Source organism: Oryctolagus cuniculus, chromosome 7 (assembly GCF_051225735.1).
Source record: "Oryctolagus cuniculus isolate XC-2025 breed Fujian yellow rabbit chromosome 7, ASM5122573v1, whole genome shotgun sequence".
NCBI classification, from domain to species: Eukaryota; Metazoa; Chordata; class Mammalia; order Lagomorpha; family Leporidae; genus Oryctolagus; species Oryctolagus cuniculus.
This window is the reverse complement of record NC_142873.1, coordinates 94,739,781-94,757,172: the sequence shown is the minus strand read 5'-3', so window position 1 is coordinate 94,757,172 and position 17,392 is coordinate 94,739,781. Positions and strand designations below refer to the sequence as shown.

The window sequence follows — 17,392 nt, the reverse complement described above, 5'->3', positions numbered from 1 at the left end:
CATTTTTAGAAGTCTGGCTAAAATTTTACATAACAGGCCAGCACTGTGGCTTTGAAAGCCACCACCTGCAGTTCCTGCAACCCATGTGGGCGTCAAGTTGGCTGCTCCATTTCTGTTGCAGCTCTCTGCTATGGCTTGGGAAAGCAGTAGAGGATGGCCCAATGCTTGTGCCCTTGCACTTGCGTGGAAGAAGCTCCCAACTCCTACCTTCGGTTCAGCCTAGCCCAGCTCTGGCCATTGCAGCTAACTAGGGAGTGAACTAGCAGATGGAAGACCTCTCTGCCTGCTATGTTTTACATAACATTTAATTTCCACAAAACAGTGAATTAGAAGTGTTTTCTGCAGTACCTTGGGTTACAGCCACAACGGATTTGAGGTTGAGTATTTTCTTTCCTTTTGGTTTTTGTATATTTTTTAAAAGACTGATTTATTTATCTGAGTTACAGAAAGAGATCTTCCATCCACTCGCTTACTCTCCACGTGGACAAAATGGCACGAGCTAGGCCAAGCAAAAGCCAGAAGCCCCATCCCAGTCTCCCACTTGAGTGACAAGGCCCAAACACTTGGGTCATCTTCCTCTGCTTTTCCAAAGCCATTATCAGGGAGCTGGATTGGAAGAGGAGCAGCTGGGACAGGAATGGGCGCCCAAATGGGATGCCAGAGATTGCAGGCAGCAGCTCAATGCACTATGCCACACTGCCTTGTTTTCTTTTTGTGTATTAATGAACAGTGGAAGGAAAAGAAGCTTATTTGAAGGGAAAAAAATCAACTAAACCCGAAGTATACGACTACAAAGGATATATGTTACTCAAATCATTCTTTTGGGGAAGAGAGTTACAGAGTTGCAGTACTGGTTGGCATGCCCACATTCCATAACAAAGTGTCTAGGTTTGTTCTCCTGATTCCAGCTTCTTGCTAATGTGCACCCTGGAAGGTAGCAGGAGATGAGATCAAGTAACTGGGCCCCTGCCATCCACATGGGAGACCTAGATTTAGTTCCTAACTCCTACTTTCAGCTTATGATAGCCTCGGCCACTGCAGGAATTTGGAGACTGAACCAGCAGAGGGGAGCTCTCTCCCTCTCTCTTGGCTCTCTTCCTTTCTGTTTCTCTTTCAAATGAATAAAATAGATTTTTAAAAATTATTCTTGGGGCCGGTGCTGTGGCACAAGTTAATCCTCTGCCTGTGGCACCAGCATCCCATATGGGCGCTTGTTCTAGTCCTGGTTGGTCCTCTTCCAATTCAGCTCTCTGCTATGGCCTGGGAAAGCAACAGAAGACAACCCAAGTGCTTGGGCCCCTGCACCCACATGGGAGACCCAGAAGAAGCTCCTGGCTCCTGATCAGCTCAGCTCTGGCCATTGAGGCCATTTGTGGAGTGAACCAGCAGAAGGAAGACCTTTCTATCTCTCCCTCTCACTGTCTGTAACTCTACCTCTCAAATAAATAAAATGTTAAAAAAAAAAAAAACATAATTCAACAGGTTCAGGCCATTTACAATATTATGGCCCAAAAAATGCCAACTGAAAATAACCAAAATTCTCTTATAAAGGAAATTGAGCATGTAACCCAGGCTAACCACAGCACTTATATGAAAGAAAATAACAGATTAAAAAAAGAATATGCAGGGATATGGTAATAAATTTTTACTATGATTTTCTTTGAGGAAAACAGGAATAAAATGTCTGTTAAGAAAGTTGCACTTACACTTGAAGCAAGCCTGAAAGAGGATACTAACCAGGCAAGACTTAGCTAATAGCCACATTTTTAGTACTCAATAATTTGATTTTATAATCTACAAACAACAGTGTTATCCTGTTCATAAATACAATACCTTGAAAGTAGACTGGCTTAAACTTAAATTGAGACTGTTCTTGGTGAGGGAGGAGGGGGGTGGCTCACAACAGTCTTTGAAATAACTGAGGATACTACAGAGTATCATAACAATTAGAATGGAAATCACAGCTTGAGGAATTCAAAGAATGAAAAAGAAAGCTACCAATTCCTGAGAGTCAGAAAAATCATTAGCTGGTCAGGAATGCTGCTCTGAAGTTTTCAAAACAAAATTTTCAGTGAGGCGGGAGAGGGCCGGATGCAGCTGAGGTACAGTTTTAAGCCAGTCACCAATGACAGAAATTTAAAACATACTGTTTCCCCAAACAGCATTAATACACAATCTAAAACAGTCTACCACAGTCTAAAAAGATACCTTTTCTTTGATGTCCCCTCTTAAGAGTTGAAAACTATGAATGCCCTAAAAAAAAAAAAATGTGTAAGTCAAAGTGTTGCAATCTTCTTTTATAAAACATTCCCAGGAGTTCTCAAGTTTCTCATACCAAAACAGAATGAAGATGTAATAAAGCAGCTGAACCTCACATAATGTAGAACAATAAGAGCCAGGCACAAGCAATATATACTATGATTCTAGGTTCAAAAGCAAAGAATATCGTTTGGGACTAAACATCAAGATAATGGTTTCCAGGGTGGGTATTTGGCACAACAGCTAAGATGCTCCTTGGATCATCCCCACCTGTACTGGAATCCTTGGGTTAGAGTCCTGGCTCTGGCTTCTAATTCCAATTTCAGCCTCCTGCTAATGTGTATCCACGGAGGTAGCCAGTAATGGCTGAAGTACTTGAGCCTGGATTGAGTTCCTGACTCCTTCAGAATGGCCCAACTCCGGCTGTTCTGAGTATTTGGGGAGTGAAATAATGGGTGAAGATCTCTCTCTCTCTCTCTCACCCCCTCTACCTTTGAAATAAATCAAATTAAAAATTTCTATTTTGATGTGAAGTCCTACCTCTTAATGATTATACCAGTATGTTCACACTGTGAAAAATCATTAATAAAAACTTTCCATATGTATTATACTTTAATATTTACATTTTTGTAAAAGCAGGAATGGGTGAAAAAAAAAAAGAATTTCTCTCCAGGAAAAGAAATATATTATTATAAGGGCATGGGGCTGGCTTTTCTTACTAACATTAGTTTTACACAGCAATTTGTACACCCTGGTCTGAAGCACCAGCATCCCATATGGGCACAGGCTTTGGGTCGGCTCAGCTCTGGCCGTTGGGGCCAACTGGGGAGTGAACCATCGGATGGAAGACCTCTCTCTGCCTCTCCTCTCTCTGTGTAACTCTGACTTTCAAATAAATAAATAAATCTTTAAAAAAAAATTCTTATAGGGGCCAGCATTGTGGCTTAGTGGGTAAAGCCGCCACCTGCAGCACTGGCATCCCATATGAGCGCCAGTTGAAGTCCTGGGCTATTCATCTTCTATCTAGCTCTCTGCTACGGCCTGGGAAAGCAGTGGTAAATGGCCCAAGTGCTTGGGCCCCTGCACCCATGTGAGAGTCCTAGAAGAAGCTCCTGGCTCCTGGCTTCGGATCGGCTCAGCTTCAGATCGGCTCAGCTCTGGCAGTTGTGGCCACTGGGGAAGACCTTTCTCTTTGTTTCTCTCTCACTCTGTCTGTAACTCTACTTCTCAAGTAAATAAATATTTAAATATATATATTACTACAAAAAAACAAAAACAAAAATTTCTAGTTAGTGGAGATAGTTTAGGTAAGAATTATGAGCCTGGAGTGGAGAATTAAAATAAAAAATACAAAAGTTCATCAATTTAAATAGATAAATCTAACACAAGTGGTTTCAGGACAAATACTCTGGATAACTCCTTTTATAACATAACCAAGCTGACTAAAAGTATTATTTCACTTTATTTATGAAACTCACAACATTGCCTTCTTAAAAATTGTGTTTATTTGAAAGGTAGAGAAACATAGAGCACATGCATTCCCACCTGCTCGTTCACTCCCCAAATGCTCAGAATAGCCAAGCCAAAGCTGGGAACCAGGAATTCCACACAGGTGTTCCACATGGGTGGCAGCAACCCAACTACAGAAGCCATCACTGCTGCCTCCCAGGGTTTGTGTTAGCTGGAAACTGGAATCAGGAGCTGGAGGCAGGCATTGAACCCAGGTACTCCAACACGGAACACAGACATCTTTACAGGCATCCTAACTACTGGGCTAAATACCCACCCCTAATTCTTTCCTTGAACCTCTGAGCAATTAAGAACTAGAAAGGAAGATAAATAGTGCTAGAATATAATTAGCAACTGTTGGAATACTCCAGTACCACTTTGCAAAACTACTACATCCCTTGGGAGGCAGCAGAATTCTACTAGAAACAAAAGGTATAAATTATGCTCCAATCTCTGACTCTCATCACAACCCAAAATAGAAGGAAATGTCATCACATCAAGTAACCTGTCTGCAATTCTCTTTAGACGATCTCCAAGCACAAGACACACTATTTTCAAATATTTTTGTTCCATACCCACAAATTTACTTAAATCTGGCTTTTCTTACTAACATTAGTGTTACACAGCGATTTGTACATTACAAAATAATGTTACACTCAAAGTCATTATTTAATAAAATAATAGATTTTGATTCATCAATCTTAAAATATATACTCATATGCTTCTTTGGTTTCAATTATTTTGAGATTTTTAATATAGTCAGATCTCCATAACCATGGGTTCCACACATGTAGAAGTAAAAAAGCAGCACACTCGGAGGGGATGGGAGGATAATGCCTCTGTACCGAACAGGCACACTTCTTATCATTATTCCTTAAACAATGAGGTATAACAATTATTTACATTGTATTAAGTAACATAAGTAATCTAGAGATGATTTAGTATATGGGAGGATATGCACAGGTTATGTGCAAATACTATGTCATTTTAACGTATTTGACCATCCTTGGATTTTGGTATGAGAGGTTTGTCCTGAAACCAATTCCCCAAGGGTACAAGGGATGACTATTTCATAAAGGAAAAAAAATTTAAGACAAAATCATAGTAAATAAGCTCTAGGAGTAGATGGTATCAGAGTACCTAGGTTCCATACCCAGCTCCAGTTCTGGACTTCGGATTCCTGCTAATGCAAACCCTGGAAAGGCAGTGGTGATGGCTCAAGTACTGGGTTCCTGCCATTTGCCTGAGAGACCTGGATTAAGTTCCCAGCTCCTACCTTGGGCCTGTCTCCAGCTATTGCAAGCATCTGGGGAGTGAGCCAGCTGATGGAAGTTCTCTCCATTTGCAATTTTTCCTTTCAAATTAAATTAAAAAGCTTGGGTTGCTTCCAATGCTCACCTGAAAGTTCTTACTCATCATTCAATTTCAGTAAATGCCTTTATATTGTCACTCTTAACACGTGAAGAAGAAAAAGGTACTGTGATCCTGTAGCCTGCATCCTACAGCTGTTAACACCTACTAATTAAACATTAGAGCCAAGATGTCAAGTTGTACATTACTGTTTAATAAAGGAAACAGTGTAAGCACACATCATAAATAGTTGATTTAGTAAATTAGTTTCTTATTCCACAAAATCTACCAAAGTATCTTTTCTACTACTGCACTCTTAAGTAGTTTTATATTTTATCCCTGCTCAAAGAAGAAATTGCTTCATTCAATGCTACTAAATTCTGGTGTATGAGAAAAGAAAATTTCAAATTTGGGCTGTCAAGAAAAGGAACTAGAAAACATTGTTTTATAAACAACTGGCTTTTTTATTATCCTCAATTTATTACCATATCCTTAAAAATCAGTAAGAAAACATATAGCACTACAAAAAGAAAACCAAAAACAAGATATTAAACATATCATAAGGATCATCTAAAACCAATACTAATATCTTCTAATGTTAGGAATAAACAATATAAAATGTAAACATTTGAGTAAACAGAAAGCATAACAAAATGTGAAAATAAAGTTTACTAAACAGAGCTGATACAATTATCAATTTGGAGGAAAGTCTTAAGATTCTCATTTCATTCCAATGCCAAATGAGATTAAAAAATGAATTTAAATCCAACTTAGAAAAACTAAGCTATTAACATATTATTATTTATTACATTTCCTGAGATTATTTATTACATTTTTTGAGTAGGGAATTTCAGAAGATTAGAACAAAATCACATCAAAGTATTTGATTAAACTGATTTTAAAGTTGTCTTGAGAATCAAGAGAGAAATAAATCTAATAAGCATAAAGCAACATTTTATCTCAGTAGCAATTAAAGTCATACAGTATCATTTACAAACTATTAAATTAATGGTTTTTATAAATAATATTCAATGTTTATGAGGTACAGAGCAACAACTATCTAATGGAAATATAAATGTATAATATAAATGTGTTACCTTTAAAATATACCTAAAAATCATTCCAGACCATATACACCAAGACAATAATACTACATATAGGAAATATGGTGTGTGTAAATATGCTCTTCCCACTGTGATTTATACCTGCAACAAACTAGAACAGGGAAATACTATGATACATCTACTGCACAGATCATTATACAATCATTTGTTGACTATTAAGACTCATTGTGAAAATGGGAAAGTGTTACATAACATTCAGTAAAAAAGCAGCACACAAAATTAAATGTTTTATCTTAAGTATGTAAATAATAAACTTTAAAATAACAGAATGAATCAAAATGCTATTAGTTGTTTTATTAATTCCTAAAGATTTAAAGTTCTTAAGCCAGTCTTTAAAAATCATTAAAATATATATATATACACATTCACAAATCAAATACAATTATACCATCACTCCATCACTGAAGGGATCTTAAGGTCTAAATTAACATATTAAAAGAAAACTCAATGTGCAATTAAACATTTCTTAGCTCAAGACACTTAGTTACTAGCTCTCCTTCACTCACTCTCTCTGTAACTCTCCCTTTCAAATAAATAAATCTTTGGGGGGGGGGGGCCTGCACCCACCTGGGAGATCCAGAAGCTCTGGGCTCCTAGCTTCAGCCTGATCCAGCCCCAGCCATTACAGCCATTTGCGGAGTGAACCAGTGCATGGAAGACCTCTCTCTCTCTCTGTAACTCTGCCTTTCAAAAAATTAAATGAGGGCCTGCTGTTGTGCCCTAGCAGGAAAGCCGCCTCCTGCAGTGCTGGCATTCCATACAGGTGCCAGTTCAAGTCCCAGCTGCTCCACTTCAGATCCAGCTCTCTGCTATGGCCTGGGAAAGCAGGAGAAGATGGCTCAAGTCTTTAGATCCCTGCACCCACGTTAGGAGACCCAGAAGCAGCTCCTGGCTCCTGACTTCGGATCAGCGCAGCTCTAGCCGTTGCAGCCAATTGGAGAGTGAACCAGCAGATGAAGACCCTGCTTTCTCTCTCTGCCTCTCTTTCTGTGTATGACTCTGCCTTTCAAATAAATAAATAAATCTTTAAAAAATTAAACAATTCTTTGGAAAGAAAAAAACACTAGGTTGGACTAATATTACAGACTCAGCCATCAGGGCTCAAAATTACAAAACTGAATCTTATGCACAGGTCATTTATTAATTCTAATCACCTGCTCTATCAATTCCCTTATTAACAAATGTGCTGGTCTTTAGGCAGCTCATTGTTTATTGCTGATATCAAATGCAATTCTTATTACCTTTTAGAGGTAATCCTTTTAAGTATTAAATAAGGAGATAAATAAAAGCAATAAAAGAAATTATATACACAACAGCACAAATTTTATTTGGTATCATAAGAATTCTAGAAGTGAACTTTCCAAAAATGGAAACTTAATACATTAACAAAGCTTTGAAAATGTTTACTTTTGTAACAATCTTTTTAAATGACACCAATTGCTTACTTCTTTTAACAGTACATAGAATAAAACTTTTTGTTTAAAGTCATCATCGCAACACATTAACTACTACACTGCCCTACAATACAACAGTATTTCAAAAAGTCTGTGGAATAGAGAGAATTTTTAAAGCATGAGTTTAGGGCTGGGCATTTAGTCTGATTAAGATGTTGGCATCCCACATTAGAATGCCTCGATTCAATTCCGGGCTCCAACTGTTCCCTTGTGGGTGGCAGAGACCCAACTACTTGAGCCAACACCACTGCCTCCCAGGGTATTCAAATGCAGGAAGCTAGAATCCAGAGCCACAGCCTGGTATTGACCCAGAAACTCCGATGTGGGATCCAGGTGTCTTCACTAGTGGTTTAACTGCTGAGCCAAATGCCAGCACCAGAGACCCTTATATGTGCAAGATCGGACATGTTTCACGTGGCCAAGATCACTAGCACTCAATAAATGTTCATTGGATTTATAAATACATTGGAATTCCAAAAAAATAATACTAACAGAATAGTTTAATTAATGATACAATGGTATTCTCCTCATGGAAAGTTATTCGACTAGTCTGACAAGACAAAAATTACCTACATAAATGAGAAAGAGCAGCTGAAAATGAAAACAAACAAACAAAACTAGAAAGAGTGGGGCCTGCGCTGTGGTGTAGTGGGTAAAGTCGCTGCCTGCAATGTTAGCATCCCATATGGGTTTAAGTTCGAGTCCCGGCTGCTCCACTTCCGATCCAGTTCTCTGCTATGGCCTGGGAAAGCAGTGGAGGATGGCCCAAATCCTTGGGCCCCAGCACCCACATGGGAGACCAGGAAGAAGCTCCTGGCTCATAGCTCCAGATTGGCCAACTGGGGAGTGAACAGTGGATGGAAGACCTTTCTCTCTCTCTCTGCCCCTCCTTCTCTTTCTGTGTAACTCTTTCAAATAAATAAATAAATCCAAAAAAAAAAAAAAACGAAAGATGAGAAATACAGGTTCAAATATAGCCACGTCCACACACTTCAGGTTTAGAAGTCAAGGGCTAGGGAAATATTTACTGACAGTGTTTTTTCAAGTATAATTATAGTGGTCATCAGAGTATTAACTACAGAAATTAACAAAACAATTTTGGCAACTATTCCTTATAGATAACTTCAAACTAACTTTTCATATGAAATTAGGCTTTTAGAAGCTGTACAGTGGCTCAATGACTGCACCAAACACCTGCCCAAAATGAGTTTTTATAAGAACTCCTGCAACATACTTTCTTTGATATTTCTGGTCAAGAAGTTTACTACAATATCTCTTAGACACTGATATGAAATAAATCTTACACTCTTGATATAATTAATATCTAATAGGTATTGCAGTGTAGTACATACAGCTTACAAAGTTACAGGTATGTAAAAATTAGCATGGTGTCAGACCTTAAGGAAAAAAAAAAAAGGACAAATCATTACAAATTGAGCATCTCTAATCCAAAAAATCCAAAATCCAAAACTTTTACAGCACTGAGAGTGACAACACAAGTGCAAAATTACACACTTGACTTAAGACACAGGCATACTAAAAATAAACTGTAAAAAAATTAACTTTACACATGTGAATAAGGTGTATATGAAACAAAGAATTCCATGTTTAGACCCTTGGTGTGTCATCCCCAGGATATGTCATTATGCATATAAACACATCCTCAAAACTTTAAAAAATCTAAAACAGTTCTGGTCCCTGGGATTTTGGATAATGGATATTCAACCTGTATATTATCACTGTAACTAACTTCCTCTGAATACTGAAGTTCATCAGCTCTCATCACTTCTGTGACAATAATAAAAAGGACAACAAAATTTGTTACTTAAATTTTACTCAAAGAAACTCAAACCATGTAAAATACATTTTTCCTCTTCCCTGGATTTCCCCATTGTATTTCTACCAAGAATTTCAAATGATTTAGTGTCTGTAAAACAACGGTAATTCCCAAGATGTATTACCAAAAACAGTTTTTAAGTTCCAAGAGTTTCATTTATTATTTTGTGGTTCAGAAGCACAATTACCAAGCTAAACTTACATAGATTACCTTTGCAAAGGCCACTGCAGAATTGTGACCTTCAAACCACAATTTTCACAATTTCCTACTTCTTTTTTTTTTTTTTTTAAGATTTATTTATTTATTTGAAAGAGTTACAGAGAGGCAGAGAGGTCTTCCATCCGATGGTTCACTTCCCAATTGGCCGCAGCTGTGCTGATCCAAAGCCAGGAGCCAGGAGCTTCTTCCGGGTATCCCACACGGGTGCAGGGGGCCAAGGACTTGGGCCATCTTCCACTGTTTTCCCAGGCCACAGCAGAGAGCTGGATCAGAAGTGGAGCAGCCGGGTCTCCACTGGCGCCCAAATGGGATGTCTGCACTGAAGGCCAGGGCGTTAACCTGCTGCCCCACAGCCCTGGCCTCAATTGCCTACTTCTAAAACTAATAAAATTGTACTTTAAAATGTTAAGAGGAAGGCTTTACCCAAGTGAAGAACTCACAAAGTTATAATTAAACTTCAACAAGTTGCTGACTTTTATGACAAGCTAGCAATTTCAAGGAGGTACTACAGAACTATGTAAAAAAATTTATTTAAGAGGAAAAAAACTGCCTCAAATTCTGACTCCACATTGTGGTCTCCTCAAACTGCCCTCCAGCTTGGACCATGGCTCTTACTGCCAATCTTCTAAATTCCCTTTTCCTCCACAACTTCTTCAATTCCATTTCAATATCAATCTGTACACTCTGATGCCTTTCTTCAACACTCATTTCTATTCTTCAACACTCCTACTTGTATTATTATTACAATTAAAAAAAAAGCTTAAAGACGGGACACTTTTTCATGTCACAAATCTAATAATACTGCTGGTAGGTTTGGGGGGAAATACTAAAGCATACACATAAACCACAGAATGATAGCTGCTTAGCAACTTTTTTTGTAAGTATTATTTAAATTTGTTTGTAGTAACTATTACTGATACAGGCCACTCTCCATTTGGGTGCACTAAATGGCAGGGTCAGAAACAAGTACTCTTGGCCGGCACCGTGGCTCACTAGGCTAATCCTCCGCCTTGCTGCACCGGCACACCAGGTTATAGTCCCGGTCGGGGTGCCCCTCTTCCAGGCCAGCTCTCTGCTATGGCCCGGGAGTGCAGTGGAGGATGGCCCAAGTGCTTGGGCCCTGCACTCCCATGGGAGAACAGGAGAAGCACCTGGCTCCTGGTTTCGGATCAGCGCGGCGCACCAGCAGCAACAGCCATTGGAGGGTGAACCAACAGCAAAAGGAAGACCTTTCTCTCTGTCTCTCTCTCACACTATCCACTCTGCCTGTCAAAAAAATAAAGAAAAAAGAAACAAGTACTCTGAGTTGCCAAACTTTGTTTTTTTTTTTAAGATTTATTTACTTCTTTATTTGAAAGGCAGAGTTACAGAGAGGCAGAAGGAGAGAAAGAGAGAGAGAGAGAGAGAGAGGTCTTCCATCCACTGGTTCACTCCCCAAATGGCTACAAAGGCTGGAGCTGCGCAGATCCGAAGCCAGGAGCCAGGAGCTACTGCCGGGTCTCCCACACAGGTGCAGGGGCCCAAGCACTTAGGCCATCATCTACTGCTTTCCCAGGCCATAGCAGAAAGCTGTATCAGAAGTAGAGCAACCAGGACTCAAATAGGCACCCACAAGGGATTCCTGCACTGCAGGTGGTAGCTTTACCCGCCAAGCCACCTGAGTTCAGCTCCAGCCCCTGAGTTGCTTTAAAAACTTTTAGAAAATTCTTTCAGACTTAAGTGAGTTGTTTTGGCCGGCGCCGCGGCTCACTTGGCTAGTCCTCCGCCTGCGGTGCCGGCACACCGGGTTCTAGTCCCGGTCAGGGCGCCGGATTCTGTCCTGGTTGCTCCTCTTCCCGGCCAGCTCTCTGCTATGGCCCAGGAATGCAGTGGAGGATGGCCCAAGTCCTTGGGCCCTGCTCCCACATGGGAGACCTGGAGGAAGCACCTGGCTCCTGCCTTTCGATCGGCGCGCTGGCACAGCGCGCAGGCCATAGAGGCCATTTGGAGAGTGAACCAATGGAGGGAAGACTTTTCTCTCTGTCTCTCTCTCTCTCTCTCTCTGCCTGTCAAAAGAAAAGAAAAAAGAAAAGAAAAAAGAAAAGAAAAGAAAAGAAAAGAAAAGAAAAGAAAAGAAAAGAAAAGAAAAGAAAAGAAAAGAAAAGAAAAGAAAAGAAAAGAAAAGGAAAGGAAAGGAAAGGAAAGGGAAAAGAAAAGAGAAAAGAAAAGAGAAAAGAAAAGAGAAAAGAAAAGAGAAAAGAAAAGAGAAAAGAAAAGAGAAAAGAAAAGAGAAAAGAAAAGAAAAGAAAAGAAAAGAAAAGAAAAGAAAAGAAAAGAGAAAAGAAAATTCCTTCAGACGTAAGTGAGTTGTTTTAGAATGTTTAGGTACTGGGGTCCAGTACTTAGTTGCATCAGGTTAAAGCCTCAGCATCGCATATGAGCACCAGTTCCAACTGTGCTGTTCCACTTTTGATCCAACTCCCTGCTAAAGCACCTGGTAAAACCGCAGAGGATAGCCCAAGTGCTTGGTGCTTGGGCCCCTGCACTGCAAGGAGGCTCCTGGCTTCTGGCTTCAGATCGGCTCAGCTCTGGCTGTTGCAGCCATTTGGGGAGTGACCAAAGCAGATGGAAGACCTCTCTCTCTGTCTTTCAATTAAATAAAATAAATCTTTCTTAAAATGTATAGGTACTACACGAAAGTCAATATATAATAAATGCAAAACAAAAATAAAACATTTTAAAAAATATTTTACATGGACCATGCAAAGCTACAGGCACACTTAATCATCTCGATAGGAAAAATAATATTGAGATAGTTTATCATCACTAATAACAGGGATAACTCAAGCTATTTTCACAGGACTTTTAACACCTTAAAAAAAATCTGTACAAACACAAAATCTCAAGTATGCATACAGAAGCCCTACCAACAGGTAATCACTACCGAACAGAAATGTAAGTGAACAAATTGGTAAATGTTGTGGAAGTATCCAACACCCCATTCACTTACTACTCTTCATTAAAAACAAACAAACATGGAATATTTCTGGAATAACATACAGCAACTGCAGACTGGCTTCGTATGGGCAGAGACTTCATTGAAGAAGGGAACTTAATGGGGAGAGTTTAACAGGGAAGGTTTCACTCTATATACCTCTAAGTGTACAATACTTAGACTGCAAACAATACTCAGCAGTCTAAAATAACAAACTATGAGTGAATCACCTAGTTACTTGAGTCGTTTTGTAATTAACTCCTCCTTCTGAATACTAAATAAAAGCCAAACCTTGCTCAAAAAAAAAAAAAAAAAAAACCACAAAGGTAGACTGTTGATTCCTTTTTGAGGAGGCATTAGAAAATTAGTGCAAAAGTAACTTTATTCAGACTTGCAACTTTGTTACCCAAGTTTATGAGAAGTTTGTTTTGAAGTAAAACTTCGAAACAATCCACTACCACCTTAGGCTAAGAATGTAGCCCAAAATAACCATCTCCAGACATCAAAGATGACAAACCCAGCAACACAGTAACAACGTCTACTGATCTTTGTGAGTTCATAGGCAAGTACAGAGTAATTACAAGATTTTATTCTGACCTGAGATACTGTCAGAGACAGATGGGGACTCTCCCCAAGCCACCAAAAGTTACTATAAATACAAAGCGTGACGAGGAAGTTATCAATGACCGAACGGGAGTACACGGCGCTCAGAGACCCGAGGCACGAAAGACGTCCTGCTTTAGGCGACTGGAGAACGGCACTGCAGCCGAAAAGGCGACAGAACGGTTAAAAGGTTTGCTACACTTCAGAAAATGGCAACAAGGGGGAAACTGGGAAGAACGCTTCCAAGTAAGAGGAATGGTATCCAATGGAATCATCACGGCTGCGCAAGCAGGCTGCGGACTCGCAGTGACTGGGACGGGGGTGGAACTAGCAACTGCTCCGGCTCCAAGTAGCTCGGGCTGAGGGGGGCACACGCTGCTGCAGGTGGCCGAGCGCCCGTAGGGGGTAGGGAGGACTGTGTCGCCTCAATGGGGTCACTGTTTCTCTCTTCAAGATTAGGGGAAGCTGACACAGCACGTCTCCCGGCACCAAGAGGCACTCGCCCTCGGCCCCTCCCTAACAACTTGCCTTGTAGAAAGAGTTGCGGGTCTCAGGCCCCCGGAACCCAAGGCTCCGCCATCCAGGACAACTGCTCTGCCAACAAGGTCCCGCGAGAATCGAAAGATCTCGCGATACACAACCACTAGCATCTCGCGAGCTTCTCCCAGACCCAACATGGCGGTACGGAAAAATCAGTATTTCGGAACTTTTTCAAAAGGGTTTCACTAACGGACTGGAGAACGTGTAAAACACGGGAGGGAAGTCTTCCTAGCCTTACATGACCCCTTCTATTCCGCTAGTAGAGAAGAAAAACAGTAAGCGATCGTAAAATCTCAGTTGGCCACGGTTATACTACACTGACACAGCGCATCCCTCCGCCTCGGCCACCCTCCCCGCCTGTCACGTGGAACCGGATTTTCGGCGTGCCCATCACGTGGGCCGCTCCCGAGCGAGCCCGCGCGCGCCGCCCTCCCCAGAGCCCTCCCCGCCCCCCTTGGCCCGCGCACACGTGCGCGCGCACCCCCGCCCCACGTGGGGGCTTCGCCGTCGCCGCCGTCGTCTCCAGCCCACCCCCTCCCGGCACTTCTCCAAATCCGGGTCCCAGAGCCCAGCGTTGCCGCCGACCCCCCTCCCCCGTCGTTCTCCCCCCACCGCGTCTGGCCCCCGCCACGTGCCCCGAGCGCCTGCTCACCTTTCGCGTGGGGCCGAGCGCCGCGGGACAGTCGGGGAGGCGCCGCCGCCGTGGCCGCTCTCCGCCCCCGCCACGGCACTTGCTCGAGTGGCCGCCGCTGCAGGAAGCTCGACAGCGGCGCCGCAGCGCTTCCAGGTGGGTCCCCGCCTCCCGTTCCTGCCACTTCCCGCAGCACCAGCGGCTCCTTCCGGTCCCCTCCTTTCTCCTCCTCGTTGGGACTGGCGGGCGGCGGCGGCGGCGGCGGCTGCAGGCGCGCTCACTACACCGCCTGCTGGCAACCGTGGCCCGTGCAGCGCCCTCGGACTGGGGGCCGCCGAGGCGCGGCCCTGCGGCCCGCCCCCGCCTGTGGGCGAGGGCAGGACCCAGTCCATACCCTGCGGCAGCCTGACTCGGCCCTAGCCCTGGAGGAGCGGCAACCTCGTAGCTTCACTGCTGGGTGGCCACTTCACCCTGCCCTTTGTGGCCCCTAGAGAGGTTTGTCAAGCCTGCTTCCCTTAGCTGTGTGGTCTCAGGCCGGGAAAATAGCCATACATGTGTATTTATGGCATAGGCTCCTGCCTACCTCATCTCCCGCCGATCCGCCCGCCCCCTCGCTCACCTCTATCCAGCTGTTCCTGCAACACGCAAGCGCCAACCGCTTCAGGCCCTTGCGCTGGCTGCTCTCTGGCTAGAACACTTTTCCCAGGTTTCTTTTTAACTCACCCATGTTCAATGCATATTTCAGGACCCTACCCAAAGATCAGCATCAGAGGGCCGTCCAGACCACTCTGTCCAGAAGAGCGCACCTACACCACTGCAATCACTCCTTTTACCTTTCATGACAGTTACCACTTTCAAACGCTATTCATCAGTGGGTGTCTCCCTCACCAAAACTGTAATATATTTTAAAGACAGAGACTTAATAACTTTTGCTCTTTGCTGTATCCCCAGAACCGTGTCTGGCACAAAGCAATGCGCAGTAAATACTCTATCAGAGCCTACCTTCAGGGTCAGGTGTTTGGCCTAGAGGTTAAGACACTGACAACACATATGGGAATGCCTAGGTTCTAAAGTCAGCCATGAGAAACAAGACTGTAACTCAAAAATACTGAGGTCTCTGCCACCCACGTAGGAGACCAGCATAGAGCTCTTGGCCTTGGGGGGTGAACCAGCAGGTGGTAGCTCCATCTGTCTCTCTGCCCCTGCAATGAATACATAAACAGAAACATACCTTCCTTTCACTCTGTTGAGCATGCAGGACACTGAAGTCCAACACGATTGAGAGGAACACTTCCTCTGGGTTGAAGTGCCACCTCACCATTTATAAGCTGTGGAAAAGATGAATTAAACCTCCTTCCCTGTCTATGATTGAAATACTATGTTCCAAAAAGTACCAAATTTAGTAGTAGAATCCATTCATGGGACTTTTCTACGGTTAAGTGCAGCTTCATTGTTTTTGTTTTCCTATCTGGAACATTGTTTTCCCAAGCAAGTGATACATGTGCCTTTTATGTTGCTAATAAAAGTTATTAAACAGCTGAAATGGCTTTTTTGTATTTGTTTTCCTTTCTAGTTCAACTCAATATTTGCTTTAAGGTAAACAGTGATATAATTTTCATATTGATAAACACATCAACAAGCTTCTATTGAACCTACTTAGTGCCAGACCCTATCCCAGGACAAAGCATACAAAAACAAACACAACAAAGTTTCTCAACTTTGCTGTGCAGGCTTAGCCCAAGTCTATTCATAATAACCATAACAACTATTGTCTTCTTGAGTTCTGTGTTCCAGACAACATGGCATTGTACTTTTTATATGTTACCATATTTTAGTCTTCCAACAAGCCCATGAAACAGATGCTGCTTGTGCTCCGTAAGAGGTACTTCTTAGATCCCTTTTCAGGAATGAACTATCTGCTGCTAGGAAGGTGTTCCACAGCCAGCCATCAGCTGGCAGCCCTTTCACGTGGGACAGTTCTGATGGGTCATCTCATTTACAAAGGCAGTTTGCAGGATCAGCTGACACACTCCACTGAGACTTCAATGCAGCTCAACTTCCCCTCTGTCCAGGTTTGCTGCTTCTTTTCCCTCCCAAAAGTGACGACCCAAAGAGCATTCACTAATTTCCTGCGCTGCTGTTGCATAGAAGGTTAAGCTTCTACCTGCAGTGTCAGTATCCCAAATGGGAACTGGTTGAAGGCCCAGCTGTTCCATTTCTGATCAAGCTCCGTGTTAATGCACCTGGGAAAGCAGTGGAAGATGGCTCAAGTCGTTGGGTTCTTGCACCCATGTAAGGGACCTGGATGAAGCTCCTGATGCCTGGCTTTGGCCTGACCCAGGCCTGGCCATTGCAGCCATTTGAGGAGTGAACCAGCAGGATGGAAGATCTGTCTCCTCTATAACTCTGCCTTTCAAATAAATAAATCTTAAAAATTTTTAAATAAAATACATTTTCTGCACACTGATCATGTAAAAGTCTGCTTCCCAGGGAACTCAACCTTTGACAGTATTCACATGTTTCTGCTGAGAAAATGGGCAAGGTAACTTCCCCAAGTTTGACCTGTAGAAGATTCCATATACACATAGGTTATGTCATAAAGTCTCAGGAGTGGTGTTTTGGCACAGCCAGTTAAGCTGCTGCTTGCAATGCCAGCATCCAAAATGAGTGACAGTTTGAGTCCCTGCTGCTCTGCTTCCAATCCAGCTCCTTACTAATGTGCCTGAGAAAGCAGCAGAAGATGGCTCAAGTGCTTGGACCCCTGCCACCCACATGGATGGAGTTCCAGGCTCCTGTCGTCCTCCTGCCCAGCCCCAGCAGGTATAGACATTTGGGGAGTGAACCAATGGATAGAAGACAGCTCTAAATCTCTCTCTCTCTCTCTAACCATGC

General features: G+C 42.5%; 1 protein-coding gene across 36 annotated transcripts in view; it reads right to left on the bottom strand.

The window, feature by feature from the left end:
- The window catches only part of ZZZ3 (zinc finger ZZ-type containing 3), a 110,203-nt gene extending 95,074 nt beyond the window's left edge, over positions 1–15,129 (bottom strand). For 7 of the 36 annotated variants that reach the window (XR_016210954.1, XR_016210955.1, XR_016210956.1 and 4 more), the window contains exon 1: positions 14,522–14,784. Coding sequence is in view for 2 of the 36 variants with exons in the window: in XM_089300471.1 (XP_089156597.1) it covers positions 14,522–14,892 (371 nt within the window). In the remaining 34 variants the exon portion in view is untranslated. Of the gene's footprint in view, positions 1–2,208; positions 2,254–4,908; positions 5,157–6,809; positions 7,059–13,857; positions 14,199–14,521 lie in introns of those variants that run through there. The other 29 variants (XM_089300460.1, XM_089300466.1, XM_089300475.1 and 26 more) reach the window with 18 other exon arrangements.
- Between the last annotated feature and the right edge of the window lie 2,263 nt (positions 15,130–17,392).